General features: G+C 39.9%; 1 protein-coding gene across 1 annotated transcript in view; it reads left to right on the forward strand.

Moving 5' to 3' along the window:
- Positions 1-636: 636 nt before the first annotated feature.
- EIF2B3 (eukaryotic translation initiation factor 2B, subunit 3 gamma, 58kDa) overlaps positions 637-20,144 on the forward strand; it is a gene marked incomplete at its 5' end in the record, with an annotated part of 83,526 nt that continues 64,018 nt past the window's right edge. The window contains 2 exons of the mRNA XM_010016383.1: positions 637-776; positions 18,626-18,785. Coding sequence (XP_010014685.1) covers positions 637-776; positions 18,626-18,785 — 300 coding nt within the window. The remainder of the gene's footprint in view (positions 777-18,625; positions 18,786-20,144) is intronic.

A 20,144-nucleotide genomic window follows, 5' to 3' on the forward strand; every position in this document is an offset into this window, starting at 1 on the left:
TTTCTTGCTGTTTTGTTTTCTCAGTCTTTTCCTTGCAAAGCTTCTGTTCTCACATCCTTCACTTTTCACTTTCGTGCCACTGTTGATACCGTTGAAATACACATTCACCTTTTTTCTTTTGTAGCTGGAATGAGTTAGTTGCTCACATATTACTCTACTTCTTGCCAAGATGGTGCTAAGAAATAGTTTAACCATTGTATTGCATTACTGTGGTTGGTGGTGGGGTCTGCAGAGAATTATACTGGATCAGGGTGGGCAAAAGACAAAGCTCTAAAGCATTGGAGACATTAATGCAAGGTCTCATTGGTCTGTTTGAGGACATATGGTTTGAAGCTGCTCCCTAATGACAGAAGATGTTTCTGTTGTGTCTTGCTAACTCATGCCACTCACATGATGTGTCCCTTTCAGTGACAGCCTCCACCCCCACAAAGCAGAAGGGATTGTTTTCATATGCATTAGGACTTTTAACTCTTTTCTTTAAAAGTTACTATTGCCAAGAGCTGGGTTCCTGTAGAACCCCATTATGCTACTCAAGCCTTTGACGGTCCATCAGCCTTTCTAAATAAAAAGTGTATCCTATTTGTGGTGAATACTTTCTTTTTCTACTTCATCTCACCCCACTTTCCTCTATCCTAGAGGTCATTGTGATTACAAGGAAGGAAATCCAGAAGATGTTAAACTTGGACACAAAAATGAAGCTGGATTTTGTGTGCATCAGTGACAACATGGACATGGGTACAGCAGATTCACTGAGACATATTCACCAGAAAATAAAGGTATTACTGTCTTTTATTGAACTTGACTGGAAGACATTTGCTTATAATTTTATTTTACTTTAATTGTGCTTTAAGAGCTGTCCCAAGGAACGATATTGCTGGTAACTGAGTTTCTTTTCAGACAAGCTGAATTTTGTAAAGGTCACCTCATGGGGGAATTTAAGCAAAGACTAAATGACTAGAATTGACAGCTAGGAAAGCTGGATCCGGGCAGGGCACTGGCTGCTGCTTAGTGTTAGCTAGCATAGGTTGTATGTTTTCATACAGCTTTTGATATGATGTGTCATAGCTGTTGTCCGCAGAGTGCTTGGGGAAGTACTCTGCACAAATGTTCATTGTCAGCTTAGCTTGGGCAAGACTCTCACACGTAAGGAAGTTTGTTCGGTTCTCAGCCCTGCCACAGGGCTGCCTGTGCTATTAGCAAGTGCCTTGCTCTGTGCTTCAGTTCTCTGCTTTTCCTATGCTGGCTTGGCCATAAGCTCTTTAAAAAACATTGCACAAATGTGATAAAGGGCTGCTGTTCTAATAAAAATGCCACTTTATAGAATTTAGATTTCTGGCTGCACAATCAAAACATTCCCATGTAAGGCAGACCTGCTGCTCTGAGCTATTGCCGTGATCTGGGATGGAATTTTGGTTTTGTCTTTGTCATACACTTAGTCTTTCTGATTTGTTCCTTGTCTGTTCAGGCCATCTAAGCCAAATCATGCATTTAAATAAAGGTTGCAGCAGAACATCAATGAACTGTTTAAGTCCTCAGGTGTCTTTTTGTCTTCAGGCTCTTTTTGAAGGTAATATGCAGTGTAACAGGCTGTGTACTCCTAAGAGAAAGACTCCAATTTAGGCAAGATGAAACTTTAGAGGCAAATATGGGTGTCTGGGTGCCACAACGAGAGAGATTCTGCAAGGGGTTGATGCACAGACTAGAATAATTTAGAGGGCGAAGAGAAGATATAAAAAGGAAAAGCAAAATCAACAAAATTAGTTTAACTTTTGGAATGTTTCTGTCATGTGAAGAATAACTGAGTCTGCAGTATTTTTTAAATACATGCACGCAGTAAAGAACTATCTCTGCACCCTGACCTTACAGTTGTATTGACAGATCAGAGCAAGCAGTCCCACTGTCCGGGTATCCCTCTTTTTGGTAATCCAGACAAATTAGCTGAGGGGGGGAGGCCTGGGAGACAACAATAAAGCATGTGGGGGTAAGAAAATAGACTGTGTCTTCAGAGGCAGCAGTGTTGGATCTTCTGTTTATTTTTCAGCAAAAAGGTTTAGGAAAGATGTGAAGTAGTCCTGAAACCCACACGGCTTCTTCAGTCAACTGCTGTGTATGAATGGCAGCAACTGCTTCTGCCCTTTTTATTCCATGTTTTGCTTGTTTGGCCAGGGAGAACAAAGTGCTCTCTTATTTGAAAGAAGCCTGTGCTGAGTTCTTGAGCAGATTGCTGCACTGTGTATTTTGGAGTCATTCCTCCAGTAAATGCATACCACTGGTACACTTCTTACAGGGTATACCCTCTCCTGAGCAATGTAGGTGAGAGAACTACACAGTAGAGGTAGCTGAAAAGCTGCTGTATGTTGGCTCTGCCTGTGGTGGAGTGGGAGAGGGATCTCACTGGAGAATGGGTTTCCCTGGTGAAAACAACTGCTGCCTGTGGCCATAGTTTGCTGGCAGGCTTTTTACAACCCATGCCAGAAGTCTGATGAGAAGTTTAAACTGGTTGTTGAAATTTAGTTGTCACAAATTGAGTTAATTGCCCACAAACAGAAGAACAAGTATGCTCAATAAAAATGAGGTAACATGGCACAGTATAGACAACTTGCTTATGTGCAATGCAAGTGACAGGGAATAAAGCCAAGATTATAAATGCACAGTAAGAAATACATCTTAGGGTACCTGAACTGCTGATCACAGATTCTGAGATGTGCATAAATATTGGGCCATTCTCAATAAAACATAAAATGTCATGACTTGCTGCCTTGTCTAGCATTTAACTGAGGGAGTTCCACCAGTGCAGCATTGCTGTGTGCTGTCCCTGCATTTGCAGGCCTTTGTGTTGTGTTGCATCTTGGCTAATGAATGAAGTTCAGTACTTAAAATTAGATGTTGAGATCAGATTTACAGAATGGCATTCAGCATTAGCATGAGAGTATATATGTGCAAAGCCTGTAAGGGCCAAAGGAAGACAGTTTTCATTGTTGTTTTACCACTTTTTGGTGCTGCCATTTTTGGGGGGCAGGCAAGAGTGACTGTTTTGGTTTACAGCAACAAGCAGCTGACTACCAGTCTTGTTGTTTCCTGGTTGGTCAGAAGTTCATGAGAGCAAAGGAAGCCTGTTCAAGTTTGTTTGCTGTTATAAACCCTATACACACAGAGGATTTTTTGGATGTCTTTACTCCAAGAGTTGATACAGTGCTCTTTGCTCTGCTGGAACTCTTCCTGTTTTTTTTGGCTGTCGCAGCCTACACCTGATTGACAAGGTAGCAGCTTCATTAGGATTTTTATGTTCATTACAAGTCTGAATGTATCTTTTTCTTGCATCCTTCACAAATAAAGGTATTATGCTGCACTTGTCTCCAAAAGGCACCTGCTTGAGAAGTAATGAATAACAGAGAACTTGGTCCTGTAAGTTTTGCTTTCTGGATTCCTAGGTGTTGGTGTCATCCTGGCCTGTTTATTACCAGTAGTTCTTTATTGAACTACTGAATTGAATTGACTTGTGTAGCAGGTTGGTTTATTTGTTTCTATTTAAACATTCAATTCTGGGGTCTGAGTGGCTAACACCATTAACCAGTCTTCACAACTCTGCAATTGAGGACTGAGGCTTATCGAGGTGTAGTAATTTACTTTGGATCATTAGAGATCCATAACAGGACTGGAAACTGGATGTCTGTCTCAGATCTCTCTTGGTTTTGTGCATGAGATCATCGTTCTTTACTGTGTGCTTGTTGCATGCTTTGTTTCCCTACCTTGAAAAAGCCAGCAGGACAAGAGATTAAACACAAGTTGAAGCTGTTTGAAATGGAAACTGATGAAATAGAAACTTCAGTAGAGCTGCAGTCAAGTTTCTGAATCGTGAGTGTTGTGGGTTTTTCAGTGATTGTGACTTTAAAAAGGTCCTAAATTTGGGAATGCATCGGTCTAAATGTAAGTAACTGAAAAATCATTTTGCAGCATATGAAATAGAAAACAGTGGAAATTTTTTTACCTGTCTCTCTTTTTTTTTTTTTTTTTTTTCTTTTTCTCTTTTTGGGTAATACAACACTTACCAATGTTTTGCAGTAAGTCCAGCACTTACAATAATGTCACAAGGCGAGTATAGGAGTTACTAATTTGTTTTACACAGAGGTATGAAAACAGTTTAAGGACTTTGTGACCACTGTTGATCATGTCCTTTAATTGCTCTCGTGTGGACAATCCCAGCAATTCCTTAGAATGCTGCTGTTTTCAGGATCCTGCTATAGTCTTGTGTGCCTTATGGCAGTTCCCATGGCTAATGAACAGTCTTTTTTCTTTTATACTAATACCACAGTCAGTTTTATTCTTTTGGATCTTTGTTCCTAGTTTTCTGCTCATCTTTTGCAGGACTGATAGTGAATGGCTTTTCAAAATGTGAAAGCCAAAGTGAAGCTGCAGAGCTATTCTCATTTGTATGTAGGATTGGAAGTGGTAGAACACAGGCTGTGTAGATTTACAGTTGATGGTATAATAATGCTCTTGTTGAAACTGTAGCTTTACCACCATAGGGCTGTTTACTCATGACCTGTGCTGGTGAGAAAGATCTCTGTCCCCCTGTGATCTAGCCCAAACACAGAAACAAGCCAAACTTCCATGACTGTAGGTTTGGATTGATGACCTTCCCTGGTAAGTGAGTGAAGATAGCTCTCCTATTCCAGATGCAAAAGCACCGTATATAGAAGAATTTAATGTATTTTGGAAGATGACAGTCTGCTTCTGTAGCTGAGCAGATTAATTACAGGAACTTTTATTTATTTATTTTAAATGCCTTCTGACTTCAATTTTCTTTCATTTGTTCACGTACGCAATTATACTAGAGTAATTCTGAAGTGATTTACTCAGTGAAAGCTTCAGTGTGTTCTGGGTTACTGCTTTACCTGCAGCATGGAAGTGAGACAGGTCCAGCAAGCCTTACAGGACACAAAAAGAGGCACTACCATGGATTTCTTCAACTGTGTGCCTGTCAGCCTTTGAAAAGCTGGGGAAAGTAGGGAAAAAAAAACCTTTCAATAAATCTTTTGAAGACACCAAAGAGCTGTGATAAACCAAGCAACTTTGAAGGACTATAACAAGCCATGAATCAAGCAGTTACAGATTTGGAACTTAAAGATGTAAAGCAGTATTCGTGTGCAGTTTATTCAATCCAGTATCTTTATGTCAAACTGTTAAAATATTGCTGTATGTTCATGTCTGTTTTCAAGAATCACTGCCATGAATTACTTTGAAACCTCAGAAAATTATTTTTATAGATTAAATGACAAAGTCAAAGCTCTCTAAGTCTATAACAGGTAAATAAAATACCACCTCATCCAGTGCACATTAGTAAAAGCAGACTGTGAGCTCTTTAAGGCAGAATCTCTCTCTCATAAGATCTCTTCCCTAGTTCATCAATCAATCACTCACTGGTCACTGTTTCATCCATTACAGGCATGGGAGGTACATACAGCCTTTGTGTGCTTTGCTAAGGAACCTGTAGAAGTTGGAAGGGGGAAGAAGTAATTTGCTTTCTTAAGAGTCAGATTCTCTAAAGGATAAACTTTCATTAGGAAAAAGTAAGCAAACAATTTGGATGTAAGGATGGCTTAATCTACCACTGGTCATGAACAACTGAATACCTCTTCCATAGATAAGAAAACACTAAACTTGCTCTGGATTTATCTTTTAATTTGCCTCACACCTGGTGCTTTAAGATTAAGGGATTTTAAAATGAGATCAGTATTTGGCATTGTTAGTGAAACAGTACGTTCAGCATGCTGCTGTAAACCAAGGATGGTGTTACAGGTGTGACAGAGCAGGTGCTAAGGCGTAATTTGATAACTTCCATGTTCATGTTTTTCTTTAATTACAATCCAGAGCTTGCTGACTCCCCAGAGCAGTGGGAAAGGGGGTCTCTGTAAGAGGTGTGAGTTTTCTTTTTTAAAAATCATGTTTAACTGCTTTCTCCTCAGTCACTATCACCCGTCCTTGTTTCTGGTTTTCATTCATGCAGCACTGGCTGGAGCATTCTGCTGAGTCCAATCTGAATGATAGAAAAGTTAGTGAGAGTCTTGGCAGTTTCGGTGGTGATACTTGGCACCCTTTGTAGCAGGAGAGATGTGAGTGCTGTCTGTTCTGTGCTGTGGTAGGAGATGATGAGTTTTGTTTTGTAGGCAGCTCCTTATTCATTGGTAATTCCCACCCTCTCCCCTGCCCCAATTGCCTTTTTAAAAGTTAACTTATTTTGATGTCTCTTGAGATTTTATGTAATTAAATCCCCTGGCTTCCTTAGGGAGGCCTTCCTTCTGTAGCTGCTGTTAGTCTTAACACTTTCTCAAGTCATAATGTAAAGTTTTCTTGTATGTCCATTGGGGCTTTTTAGTAGGGTTGCTCCTTCCAGTATGTTGCTCTGTGACTTTGTCAGTCCAGATTTATGTCTTCATTCATTCATTTATTTGATGACTTCTACCATTCTTAAAGGCCTTCTTTTGCAGTTTAGTAGACTTGCTTTGGATGATTTACAGGACTAGTATGCAAAATACATGTGCCATGTTATAGTAATAATGTCAAGACTTTGGTTGGTAACACGGAACTTGTGATTTGGGGGATTCGTAACAAGAAATTGTAAGAGGACTAGGAACCCAATAGTTAATTGCAGTATCTCAGAATGTACTAGTTGAAATAGGATGATGGTGAGCAGGCACTCTGATGGATGAGGGAAGGGTAAATATGCAAGGCTAGAATGTATCAGGAAAGGTATTTGTTATGGTAGAGGTGAGAAATTAATACCACCAAGGCAATGAGAACATTTTTTTGCCTGGAATATTGCACAGATGTAGAACTTGAATGTGGAACAAACACTAGAAAACAAGACAAGATATTCAGAGTGGAATACAATTGGGTTTGAATTTGCTATGAGAAAACATAGGCTGAAAATTACAGAAAGGTTTTAATTGGAGCAGAATAGGATTGCAAAACAGTCTTGTAGAAGAAGTAATCAAGACAAAAAATCCTCTAAATTTATACTAGAGAGAGGCTGGGGTTTGTTGTGCCTTTTTTTTTTTTTTTTTTTTTCTTTTTTTGGGGGGTTGGTGGTTATTTTTAAATAAACTAAGTAAGGAGATACCTGGAATGGCAGGAGGCTAAACTCAGAGTCAGGAAACCCCTTTGAGAATTGTGTTTCTGTGACATTCTGCTTGTACCATTCATCAGAGTGCTGCAGACCTTTTTTTTTTTGTGACTTGTAGATTATTGTTGATGTAAAAACAAAAAAAACAAACAAACAAAAAAAAGGCAGGGATGTCAGTGTACTTTACAAATGAGTTCCACTGAAATTTAGGCATCTCTAATATTTGACCATTTTGTTCCCTGTGCCAAATTCTACCAGACCCCAGCAGCTGCTGTCTGGCGCCACCTCCCAGGCTGGGGCCTCTGCAGGCAGCAGGTTGGGAAACCTGGTTAAATCATGAATCTCTGTTTCAGGCTGAAGCAGGAGGTGGGGTGGGTGTGCCTGGATCAATCATTTGTCTTCACTGAACACTATATTATTTTCATCTTCTGTTAAGCATTTCTCTCCCTTGTGTCACTCAACTATACTCCAGTCAGTGATTAGAATGTGGCATTCCAGCAGAGTAGCAGCAATGGAACAATTTCACATTTTCCTTTCTTGATGAGCCCTTAGTTGTGTTAATGGAAGCCCTGACTATTATGGTGTGAATTAATCAGCATGTCTTCTGCTACTATCACTGGTGAGTGTTTGCATGTGAAATGTTTCATCTCAGGTGGTCCACCTGGTTTTCTCAGTGTCAAAAAGTAAGATTTGAAAGTAATACAGCTCTTAAAAAGCAAAGTAAAACAAACCCTAGAAAAGCTACCCAAAAGAAGAAGAAAAACCAACTTTCTTTTGAACAAATAAACAAAGATTGAAACTCCAGATTCTCTTGGTATGTGCATCTTTGGGAGCCATGTTGTGGAAAGTGTGATGTCACGGTGGTGGTCTGTATGCTGCTGAGGGGCACTGATCCGTGGAGTCTTGGACGGCATGGCTAAGCGCTTCGCTTCCTCTGTTGAAAAATCTCCTTTCCAAACACATGATGTAAGTAAGCTGTAACTGCTGGGAGGTGGAATCTGAATCCTTTTGGTACAGCTGAGCAGAGTTTGGAGAGCATGGAAAGAAAAACTTCAGACGCCATAATATATAGTTATGCATTTTTTTGTACTGTCAGTGGAAATAACAATAATAAATTCATTCGTAAGAGACAAGATCTCTCTCTGTATAAGCAAGACTTAATTAAATATTCTGTTAATCTAGTTTGAAATGGTAAAAAGAACTTCATCAGTTTTTTCCAGCAGACCTGGCAGAAAATACTGTTCACTGGAGTGTCTAAAATGCAAGTCAAAGTTGCCCTCTTGGCAGGTTTTCTGATTCTGCCTTTCACAGTGTCAGTACTGCATGGGAAAAGCAGATGTGTCAGATGGCAATTCACAGGGTATGTAGCATCTTGTTTCCTTCTCTGCCTCTGACTGAAAGCTGCCACCACTGAGGCATTAGGCAGCATGTACTGGGGAGGATTGCATGCCCAGGTCCCATTCCCAAAGCACAGCTCATTGTCTACTGGGAATTAGCTACACTGGCAGGTGCTCAGGCTGGCGATGTTGCTGGGGGGATGATACAGCACTGCCTGACTGTGTGAGATTGATGAATGTGTTCAGAACTTGCTCTGATCTTTATTTTTCCTGGCAGGGTAAGAGTTAGAGAATTCAACAGTTGTTGGGATTTTTTTTGTTTGTTTTAAAGTTACTCAGCTTTAGAAGAGTGTAGGTAATCAAATTAATTATTTTGCTGCCGGGGTTTACTATGGATCAGGGCTAAAACACCAGAAGTTTGAATGAGGCAATTAGCTCTGAAGGTTACGATCAAGAATGGTTATTAGGTTATTTGCTCTTCTGCATGTTGTCAGCTGAAGAGGATGCCTTGTTCTACAAGGAGTCATTGACAGACCTGAGATGCCTGTCAGTTTTAATTGTTCTATCTCCCTCTGCATGTCCTTATCCTTTTCATGCTTCTGGCAACTCAGGGCCCATGCTTGTCACACTAACCAATACCTCTTGTTTCCATGTAGTTAATTGTCAGCATTTCTCCTATATTACAGTATATGTTTTCATTTAGACCCTATGTGGTTTCTGATGAATTACACAAATTCAACCTATTCTAGTTGCAGACATAGTATGCTCTTTGCACATGTATATAGCTGAAATAATTCATTTAAAAGCATCATGGTAAAAATCTTCTCCTGGTTTTATGAGCTACTACTAGTTTTCATTTTTGGGGAGTAAATAGAAGTTAGTGTTCATTTTTTGTAAGTCATTCTTCATTTTCCATATTTAAAGTATGTACAGTCTTCTTGTGTAAATAACTTACTGTGCTATGAACTGAGGGAAAACTACAGCTTTAGTAAAGGTAATCTCAAAAGTAATTTTGCACTTTTTGTCTTTAACAGCATTTTCATGGACATGTGAAGGCAAAGAACGGTCAAACATCCTTTACTATCAGCTCATTTTAACAGGCACAGAAAGCCTTTCACTTTAATAAGTCAAGCTCAAGTTTATAGTTTTCAGAATTCACTATGTGATGAATGTTCAAAGAAATGAAGTCTGTGTGAAATGAATTTGTGCATTTCCAAAGAGAGAGTAAGATTTTAAGGCGGGGGGGGGGAAGTCAGTGTCCTCTAGCTGTCATTTTTCCTTGGTGCTGTTAGTGGAGAGGGCAAAGTCTTGTGCCACTTATGAGCCTTTAAGATTTAACTGTCACCCATGCTTGGGTGAAGACTTGAAGGGTGGCATCAAGGCATCACTAATGTCCATGCCACCCTGGACTCCACAGAGCAGGACGAGTTGTGTAGGGCTCTGTTTGCTGTTCCTTGATGATGTTCTTGTCTTGAATGTTAAGTCATCGTCTGGTCTGATTTTTACCTAATTTTTTGCTCGTAATTTCCAATGTCCTTGGCCTTTCCCCATGAGACTCAAGGCCTCCCTGGCATCAGGTAAGGCGATACCTGCAAGGAAGCAATCACAGGCTATTTCTACACTTTTTTTCCTGTACATTCTTTCCTTGCTGTCTGTAGCCTTTTTGCTTTGTTTCTAGCCTGCATGATTTCTACTTGTGTGTTTTTCCCCAAGTTTGGATATTAACAGCCCTTCCCTCAAAGAAGGTTGAGGCTTTCCATGACAGTTGTGGGCTGTACAGCTGTCACAGTTACCTTTGTTACAGGTGATTGTAGTGATAGGACAAGGGGTAATGGGTTTAAATTTAAACAGGGGAACTTCAGGTTAGATAGAAGGATATAAGCTCTTTAATGTGAGGGTGGTGAAGCACTGGCACAGGTTGCCCAGAGAAGTAGTAAATGCTCCATCCCTGGCAGTGTTCAAGGTCAGGTTGGACAGAGCCTTGGGTGACATGGTCTGGTGTGAGCCATCCCTGCCCATGGCAGGGGGGTTGGAACTGGATGATCTTAAGGTCCTTTCTAACCCAAACTATTCTATGATTCCTCAGTAAGTATCATCCCTTGAAAGATAAAATGAAATTGTTCAGATCAGACACAATTGCGTGCATTAACCTAAGTAAATAGTTCCAGTTGTTGGGGAGTGTGGGAGGGAGTAAGTGCCAGACATCAGCCCGGGGACTTATGGTGCTAGAGAGGGGTTTTGTGTATGTTTTTGCACCCTCGTACAGTAGTGTAACATTGATAATAGGGAGGTGGTGCTGTGAGCAGCACAGGCTATCCCATGGGCTGTCACTTTGCTCAGCACTGGTTTTCTGTCACTGTTTAATGGGGTGAAAACCACGGTGAAGCTCAGTGGACTTACAGGATGCCTAGAATTTAATTTAGCATTTTTGTCATGTTATATTAACTGGGAAACCCATGTAGGTTATCTAGCTTTTCATCTTCCTCGAAGCAAATTTAGTCATTCTTCTGTAGTATAAATTCTGGTAGCTCCTTTGGGAGAATGGTGAAAATCCTGGGCATAGACAAATAATGCTGTTAAAAACAGTAGAGATCTTGAAGTTTTCATAACATTTTTTTAACAACAGCAGTTGCTGCAGACCAAGTATCACTTGAAAAATTGGAGAGGTGCTGGAGGAGAAAATAGTATTGCCTGGAGGGTAGTACAGGAATCTATGCTTCAAAACAGTTCTTTTATTTAATATAGCATGGTTGTGTTTTACGGGGAGAAAGCCCAACATTTGAACAAAGCTGATCAGGTCTCACAAGCAGACACCCACTTCAGTGCAGGCTGGTATGACGTAGCAATGCTATTGAGCTGTGTTTCATAGAACCTGTGCTTTGCAGACCAGATTAGCGTTTGGGTTTTCTGTTGGAGCAGTGTTGAAACTGGGTGTTTTGTAATGAATTGGTTTGACCCTGGAAAAAGTTTTCACACCATTTTGTTTTAGCTTAAGATTATGCTGATGCTAGCTGTGGGGTGGCAGAATGATTCCTGAGGACACATGCTGTATATGTCTTGGTTTTCATGTATAGTCTGGTCTGAGACTGCAAGGAACCATTATGATCCTCTGGTCTCTAAGGGAATGTGCACATGGTAATCAAGGCTATTAGCCCCAAAACTTATGGATGACTTAATATGTTTCTGAAAGATATCAAGTCTTTATTCATACATTCTAGTAGATTGACTATTGTATCCTTGGGCATGTTATTCCAGATTTTATTACTTCTCCCTCTTAAACCACTTTGCCTTTTATTTCTACGCCGAACACTGATTTCTAGCCACTGAATACAGTTGTTTCTGCTTTTTGTTGTGTTGCTGAGAGATCTCCTGTTTAGGTAATTGTGGTCTGTGGGCAAAAGCCTTTTTTCCCTTCAATAAGTTGAGCTGGTTGAGCTCCATTAGGACTACTTTTTATTGTTATTGTTCATATGACTGCAGCACCTGACTGCCTAAGGCTCTGCCTACATTAAGTGTTAAGCCTGGGCTTGAGCTCTGGGCTTTGGCAGCAAGCCTGCTGTCTGCTGCTGTTGAGATTGGAGCCTGACTGCGGCGTTCTCCTTTCTGTTCATGTGAGGCAGAGTCCAAGATCAGCTGAACAGCAGGTCTGGTAGTGCTGCTGTCCAGGTAGTCTGGGAAACCTCCCTTCCAGGAATAGGAGTGATGAGGAGAGCACCATTTGTTTCTTGAGTTCTCCTGCCTCCAAAGAAGAGATCTGTTTGTACAGGCTCACCCCCTGTGAACTGGTGAATTCAGGGCCTGGGTTATGGGGTGCTCCCTGAGCTTTAGCAGGCATGGTTCTGGTGAATGATGGTGCATGCTTTCTAGGTGCCTTTAGATGGGGGAAAATCAGTCTCCTCTGTGGCATGCTTAGGATCTGGACATAAACCCAGGAGGTGATTCCTGACCTCAGACAAATGAGAGAGCCTAGGAGACAGGATAACGTGTCAGCCTGTCATTCTGGTGCCACAGCATACTGATAGCCTGATAATTGTCAGTTTTCTGTAAGTAGAAGGGCAGCAGATTTCTTTTATATATATTTTTTATATATATCTCTCTCTCTAAAAAAAGACATCAGAGCCTAAATCCATATCCTTTAGAAGATGCAAGTAGGTAATAGAGCTGGCATCCTTTACTGATGTAAGGCAGAAGTAGATTTGGTAAGTCCATGGAAAATGGGAAGGATAGACTGTGAAAAGGAGGGTAAACAACTCATGCTTGATGTGACACGAAACCAGTGAAGAAACATGATGTGGTTGGGGGAGGAAGCTGGGAAAATGATTTTTGGCGTACTGTGTAAGTAGGACAAAATTGCTTTAGTTGGAGCTAGAGGAAAAGGTGGATAGCAAAGCTTATGTTCCAGACCAGAAGTTTTACAGTTCAGTAAGTGTCATAATATCAGTGTCCTGCTTTGAAAACATTCTTAATAAGCTTATGAACTTGTGTTCATCTCTAAACTCCTGCTTTTAGTTGCTGATAACTATAAATTACCCTTTTCCACCCCACGTGTCAGTTTAAGCAATAGGTAACGAGACTTCCTCCTGGGAGGAGACAGGATGCCTTCCAGGCTTGAATATCTTTCCTGTTCCTAGCTTATATGTATGTAAATTAAAAAATATTGATTTTGGATGGTAGCTCTTGAGATACAAAGATAACCTAAAATGGTGTTTTCATTGTGTGATCCCATCTGATACAACACATAGAATGAGCCATATGATGGGACTGGGGTTAAGTCTCCTCCCCAGCTTCTGGCATCTTTCTTCCATCATTCTTTGAGAAGATAAACAGTGATGCTGACAGGTTACGTATGTGAAGGCATTCACATTGCCTTAAGATATCCTCACCTGATGAATTCAGAGCCATCCAAGAAATTAGAAGAGACTCCCTTGGCTCCCACATGAGACTTTTCTGTTTTCCTCTTTAAAAAAGAAAAAAGAAGCCTCTTTCGCATTACACACAGTCTTTTAAAGAAAAAAGAAAGTGTCTTCCATCTCTTAGTGAGGCTGCTGCTGGATTTCAGATCGAGGGACATCCTGTGCTTTCACTGCCCTCTAGCCTTAAAAGAGTTACAAAAGGTGGTGGTCTGCAGCAAACTTGCTGCTGCAAGGTGGCTGCACAGTAGGTAAATGCTTCATGTCTGCTAACAAAGTACTAAATCATTATTTTCTTCTGAATCTTGCTATCAAGGACATCACAAAAGCAGAGTGGGAATTCCCAGCCAAAGGCGGCCATTTCAGTTCGTAGCTAACAAGATCCTACAGACATCAAAAATTAAATGAGGTTCCCTGCTCCAGTTACAGCAGCAGCCATAGAGCTTCAAAGAGGTCACAGGTGTGGAAATTGGAGGACTCTTAATGGAGACTAAGATAAAAAGGGATTCTCTAAAGCCTTGGATGTAAGTCTCTGATCTGAAGAGTGGTGAGTAATGCAATTGCTGGGAGGTATCTTTGGATTTGCCAGGAGCATGCTCATAAGCAATCAAAACGCTTGCCCACAGCCAGACTGTTCTTTCCCTTTCCACTCTTCAGAATAATAAAAGCATTGCACACAAACCCCACTGTTAATGCAACATGTGGTTGAAGTTCCAGGCTATTGTGTATAAAACTCAGTCTTAATTCCAGCAGTAATTACAACTTGTTCCTCTCTCCCGTGTTGTATGGTGACACTGCAGGAAGTGATGCAAAGTTCCGTTTGTGCATGTGTGTAGCTTAGGCTGGTGTAGGAACAGAGTATCTAATACCTGGATTTTTTTCTTTTCTTTTCCTGTCAAAGTTTCAGCTGTAATACTCTGCGATTGGAAACTTCTAGCATTTAACTTCAAGATTTTGTCTCTCTTCGGTTCTGTTAGGAGCTGGTTCTACTGCTCATGGATATTTTGCTTCTTTTCTGCTTATAATGCAATCTGACATTTGTTTTCCCCTTTCTCTTGGGGCTGATTTCATTCAAATTAGAGATTTCCTTGCAGCACATGTCTTCTCATTTTCTAGTCTGCAGTTTTTGAGGCCATCAGCAGTTTAGGATACAGGGTCCTGCCCTTGTCTGTACTTGATAGAAAAAGCATAGTGAACGCTACTAAAAATTCATTATTTGCTGCCAGCTATCTGTGGTAACCTTGATATCTCCTGTTTGAACAGAAGGGATCCAGCAATTATTGCTGAATATAAAAGAGTTTCTAACGTTGCCTTTGTATGCAGGGTGTGAGAAAGTCGAAGGCTTTTTATTTATGCTGGTATATTACAGCATATAATTGCATCCATCTTTTGATCTGTGGTATGAATTAGTTCCATTGAAAACATGTTTTCTATTTTTAAATCAGTTGTCTTGAACTGAGTTCTTGAAACATTCTGCTTTTTGGTCTTGTTTTTGTGTAGATTTTCCATATTGTGCTGGATTTAATATAATTGTTGACATGTTGGTTTTGAGTGGTTTTTCTTTACAGTTGTTTTTTTTTCCTCTATTTTGTATAAATCTCTTGATGTTTTATGTTACTGTTGTGTTTATGCAGATTGAGTATGCAACTTATCTGATAATATATGAGCATGTCACAGTTTGGAAACTTTTGATGGTGAAATGCTGTTAGCCACTGTTAAAATGGGAGAGTGGAGATTTGGAGGCTTCAGTGTCATGTTTCCGAACTTTACTTTGACTGAACATCACTGTTCAGCAATGGCTAGACTGGCAACCCAGGGCTTCATCCATGATCAGTAAGGACAGAGAAACATCTTGAAATGCAGACTGTAAGTGGGATGATCTCTGCAGGACCTCGTTTTGGAGCTGATCAGCAGCTAAGTCTGAATTCTGACCTTGAGTGCTTAAATTGCAGGTCAGAGGTTAAATGGGATTCCTGAGGTGCAGGTGACTCTTTCAAGGAGTGTCTTATTTGCCTTGTCTTTTCTGTGGCTCTTGTGATGCTCGTAAAAAAAAAAAAAAAAAAAAAAAAGAGGTGTGCTACCAGCAAGTGCAAGCTGCTGTCCCTGTACCTGTACAGCACTGCAGTGTCTTCTTGTGTTCCCCAACCCAAAGTCATTTGCTGTTCTCTTTTGTTATACTTGATGGTATTTTCGCCTTGTCCTGTGTAGCAGCTTCCACGGTAGAGCCCCAGTCTGTGATGAGGGCTCCTCTGTGTCGTGAAAGTAGTAAACAAAATGCCCTATCAAGTTTGGCAGAGCCGGAGAATGTTAGAAATTCCAAGCATTTGTTTCATGCCCCATCCATTGGCTGGTCCTCCTTGAGTTCAGGAGGACTTGTCCTTCCCATGGTCGTAATGGTAAACGAGAGTGCATCTGTGCATGCATTTTTCTTCTTTTGCAGTGGTTCTGCTTGGGGTGTGTGCTTGCTGGGTTTTTTTAATCAGTTCATGTTGATTCTTATCGTGTGCTGTATAATAGTTTGGGGTTGATGTAATCATTGTTACATGTATTTCATTAAGAGATGTATGTGTGTGTACTTAGGTGTTTGCATAATTCATGAAGTCAAGTATGTTCACATACCCCTTGTTAGCACATGAGTGCATGTAGTAAGTACGTACTTCTCTTCTTTGTATCAGTGTCTCACTGGGAAGGGTGCACTGTATTCATTTGGCATGTATATATGTAAAAAACCCCACAAGCTCTACCATTTATTTTCTTTCTTCTACACCCACCCTAAAAACGTAAAGAAAAACACACACTTCTGCTAGGGTTCTAGGATAGTTTATTTTTTCATTCAGCCATTAGTTTATTCGTTCAGGAGTTGTACACTGGAAAAAAAGTGCATCCATTAGACAGTGAGGGCTTTATTTATGAGGGGGGTGGTGTTTCAAAGAGGAGGCTGTCGAGTCCCAAAAGAGCCTTTCATGGTGTATTCTCAGCGTGCTTCTGAGGCCACTGCTCTGCTCATCAGGAGGAGAGGCAGAAATGTGGGCTTTACAGAGCAACTGTGTGTTTCACTGGTCCCTGCGCTCACTGACGTTTATTTACATATTGGGAGAGTAAATGGGTAGAACAGATGGCAACCAGACATTTGGTGGTTCTGTTCCCGTATGCTCCTCAGGGGTCTTGCATTCAGTTTTTGCAAAAAGCTTGTCCTATAGTGAGAAGAAAAAACCCAGGAGCCTGTCCACGACTGTGAAACGCTTGTTGGGTTTTTGCTATAGTGACAGATTAAAGCATTTAGTAAAATGTGAAATAATTACAAGGTTTGTTTTACAAGTCCAAATACTTGTTCCTTAAGATAAGTCCATTGGTGTGTCTGTGTCTCTCTTTTTATTGTTTCTTATTTTCACCACTGGAGTGAATGAATCTATTTAGGTCTGAAACTGGTGATCTCTTCCTTCTACAAACGGAGTTTGAAAAGTACAGGTTGTTTTATATGGGTTATGGAGACCTTTTGGTCTTTCTGCAAATATTGTAACTCATTTGTGCTTTTGTAGAAACAGAATATCTGAAAAATTTGTCAGGAATTTGCAGGATATTTAATAGGTGTTTCTTCACTACTTACAGTTAGGAAGCAGGAGATTTACTTCCTTACCAAGTTGAATTTTTTTCTTAGTTTCTTTGTACACATTGGAATGTTGGAGCAGGGCTGCTTCAGTGCTGTGGGTTGTTGTGTTGAGTGGGTTGGGTTTTTTTTCCAATGTGTGTGCGTGTTGTTTTAGAGAAGGGATAATTAAAGCACTTCTTCTTGGCAAAACCATAATATAAAATACACATATTGAAAATATGCTAGAAAGGGTGCTGCAAGTCAGGTTTTGAATGTAAAATCCTCAGAGCTTGACCTTTTGCACAGCATGCCAAATCAGCATCTCTAACAGTTTGTGACATGATAAATTCCGATGACTTATTGGTAAATACATGAAACTGCCCAGTATTTGTAGGAGAACCTGTCAAATAACATAAATACCAGACCTCAGTCTCACCTCCAATGTTGAATCTCCTAGTATTAGATGAAGTCTGTAATGCAAACCTTTCCATAATAAACTTCTCTCATAAAAGGTCAGTGCTGAACTACTATGTTTTAAACCAAGATAGTTTTAAAGAATAAAAGTAGAGTTTCTAATCCTCCATGAGTTAACTTGGGTTTTACCTACTACTTTTTATTGCCCTTCTTATCAAATAGTATCCGTTTAAAAGACAAAAGTAGGAAGCCATGCCACACTGTGCAGGAGGCTGACCATAGTAAATGGTAGCACAGAAAATGAAAATGGTAAATGTCAAGAAAGAAACACTGTCTTCTTGAGACATATTTAGAAGGTTGGTCATTAATAAAAAATAAAGTGGAAACTTGCTACTTTTCTGTAGGCCATGCTGCACAAATATTATGTTAGGATTAGTTTAAATGAAGATAATTGCTCAAGTAGTAGATTTTTGGCAGTATATTCCACAACCCACGTGAAATACAGAAAATTGTTTCTCGGTAAGTGTTTTTAGTTGGAGTATATCGTGGTGTGCTTGGTTAATGAAGTTGCTATGTCTTGCTCAATGTGTGACAATGTTTCTGTGATATAGGCAGCAGTTCTCTTAAATACTTCATAAGGCACTTTGGGATCCTTTGAGATCAAAATTAAATACAAGCCTGTTATTAAATAGGACCTAACTTCCTCTTCATTTTTTTTATAGGGGTATTGCTGGTTTTAGGAAATGTATTTCTAGACTGAGGCCACCATGGCAGTGCAATTACATCCTAGATAGTCTTTGCTTTTTTTCCCTCGATAAAATAACATAGTTTAAATATCTTTTCCAGTGGTTTGTAGCCAGATGCAAAGTCAGCTAAAAAAGATTCCTTCAGAAAGATTTCTTTTCTACATCATTATGTAACTAAAAGTAGCTGCTGTAAATACTGTAGAATTTCATGGCAGTCTTGAAAGCCATGGCTTCTGTGTCCCAGTCCCTTCCTTTTGGAGCTGATGATGGCAGTTTAGATGGTCACATATTCTTTATGGTCCAGAGCTGGATAAGCATTAACCAAGTAACTAATTCAGTAATGGCAGGATTCAATATTTTTGGGAAAGTATGGCAGATCTTGTGTTTTTAAAGGTAAATAAAAGAACAGTTATGGGTGTATTTGTTGTTGAGTCCTCAGATGCTAATGCATATGTGGTCACTTGTATCTGAAGGATTTGGTTTGTTTTGTTTTTCTTTTTTGACAGACTGATGTCTTGGTGCTGAGCTGTGATCTGATCACAGATGTTGATTTATATAAAGTCGTGGATCTCTTTCGGACTCATGATGCTACTCTGTCCATGTTGATGAAGAAAACTCATGAACCCACAGAAGTGGTACCAGGACAGAAAGGGAAAAAAAAGCCAGGTATGTAGATAGGAATACCTTTATTTATTAATACATTATAGAGAAAGCATTGGTACATATGATTAGTTATCAATCTCAGAGCAAAAGAAATAAAAAAGGTACAGATACCCTATTTTTCCTCAGATTCCCTGGTGGGGGTGTGACTTGGGTTTTTCCAGCTTAGAATTAAGCATTAGACTCTTGTAATCTTGCAGGCTGTGATCCAAAGCTCACAAGAGTTAAGGGAAAAGCTCCAGATGACTTCAGTGAGTTTTGGATCAAACTCTAAATTTTTGTTACATATGAACATCAGAACTGTTAGGTTTTTCAAGAGCGCTAAGCATCAGACAGGTAATAGGTGGGAATTTACCTCTGGCTGTAGGGACCAGCGTTAGATGGCTAGCAAATACTTCTAGAAATCTCTTGTCTCATGGTATGTACTGAATTACTCTTCTGAGATCACATCCAGAAGCCTTTTGCTAGGCAAAACTCCCACTGATTTCAAGGTCTTGGTTAGATGCTTATCTTGTCCCTTTTACCATAATATCTTAGTTAGTGCCTTGTAATCTTTAATGTATCTATTCTCACAACACTGCTGTAAGGCAGGGCAGGGCTATTATCCCTCTTTTACTTATGCTAAAAGTCCTAAATACCATACAGTTGTTCCAATACCATACCTCTCATTTTCTTTTAATGATATCTGTTGAATCACTGAGGCTTGATTATTGCCAGCTTAGTGGGTCCTGGTCTATGATTAAAGCTCAGAGGTATTACAGTAATACAAATAAGAAAGTGAAGCTTCAAACTGTTTGAGAGGAGTGAAGTGCAAGCCAACTGTTGGACTATGTGTGTGTCTGAAATAGGAGGAAATGTGTTTTTAAAAGAAAGCTGCTTAGACTATGCATGAGAAGACTTTTCTGGAGCAAAGTGTAAGGTTAGTAGGGCTGAAAGCTTTTAGGACTTGGACTCTCAAACAGCTCTAAACCTCCCCGGTTTTGAACAGACAATCTAATGCTAAAGGCACATAAACATTGTCAAGAGCACTACTACAGCCACAGCTGAGCATTCAGGAGTTATGAACTAATGGATCCGTGGTTAAATATCATAGAGTTGCCCAGTACCTGAGCTCTGAGCACATAAGCTGAGGGCAAGGAGATCTATCAGGTTAAACAATATCATGTGAAGACTTTGCAAATGTAAACACATCAGGTTGCACATGCATTTTTAATTTTCTCAGGTTTTTTCATGTCTGTGTGCTTGACTTCATAGCATAACTCTTACTACATGACTTGTTAAAATTTATGTGTGATTTCTCAGATTTGTAGAATACCAAACTTGAAAGCATTACAATTCCATTCTGTTGAAGTGTTTTGACACCAC

Source organism: Nestor notabilis, unplaced genomic scaffold (genome assembly GCF_000696875.1).
Source record: "Nestor notabilis isolate BGI_N333 unplaced genomic scaffold, ASM69687v1 scaffold11406, whole genome shotgun sequence".
Taxonomy (NCBI): Eukaryota; Metazoa; Chordata; class Aves; order Psittaciformes; family Psittacidae; genus Nestor; species Nestor notabilis.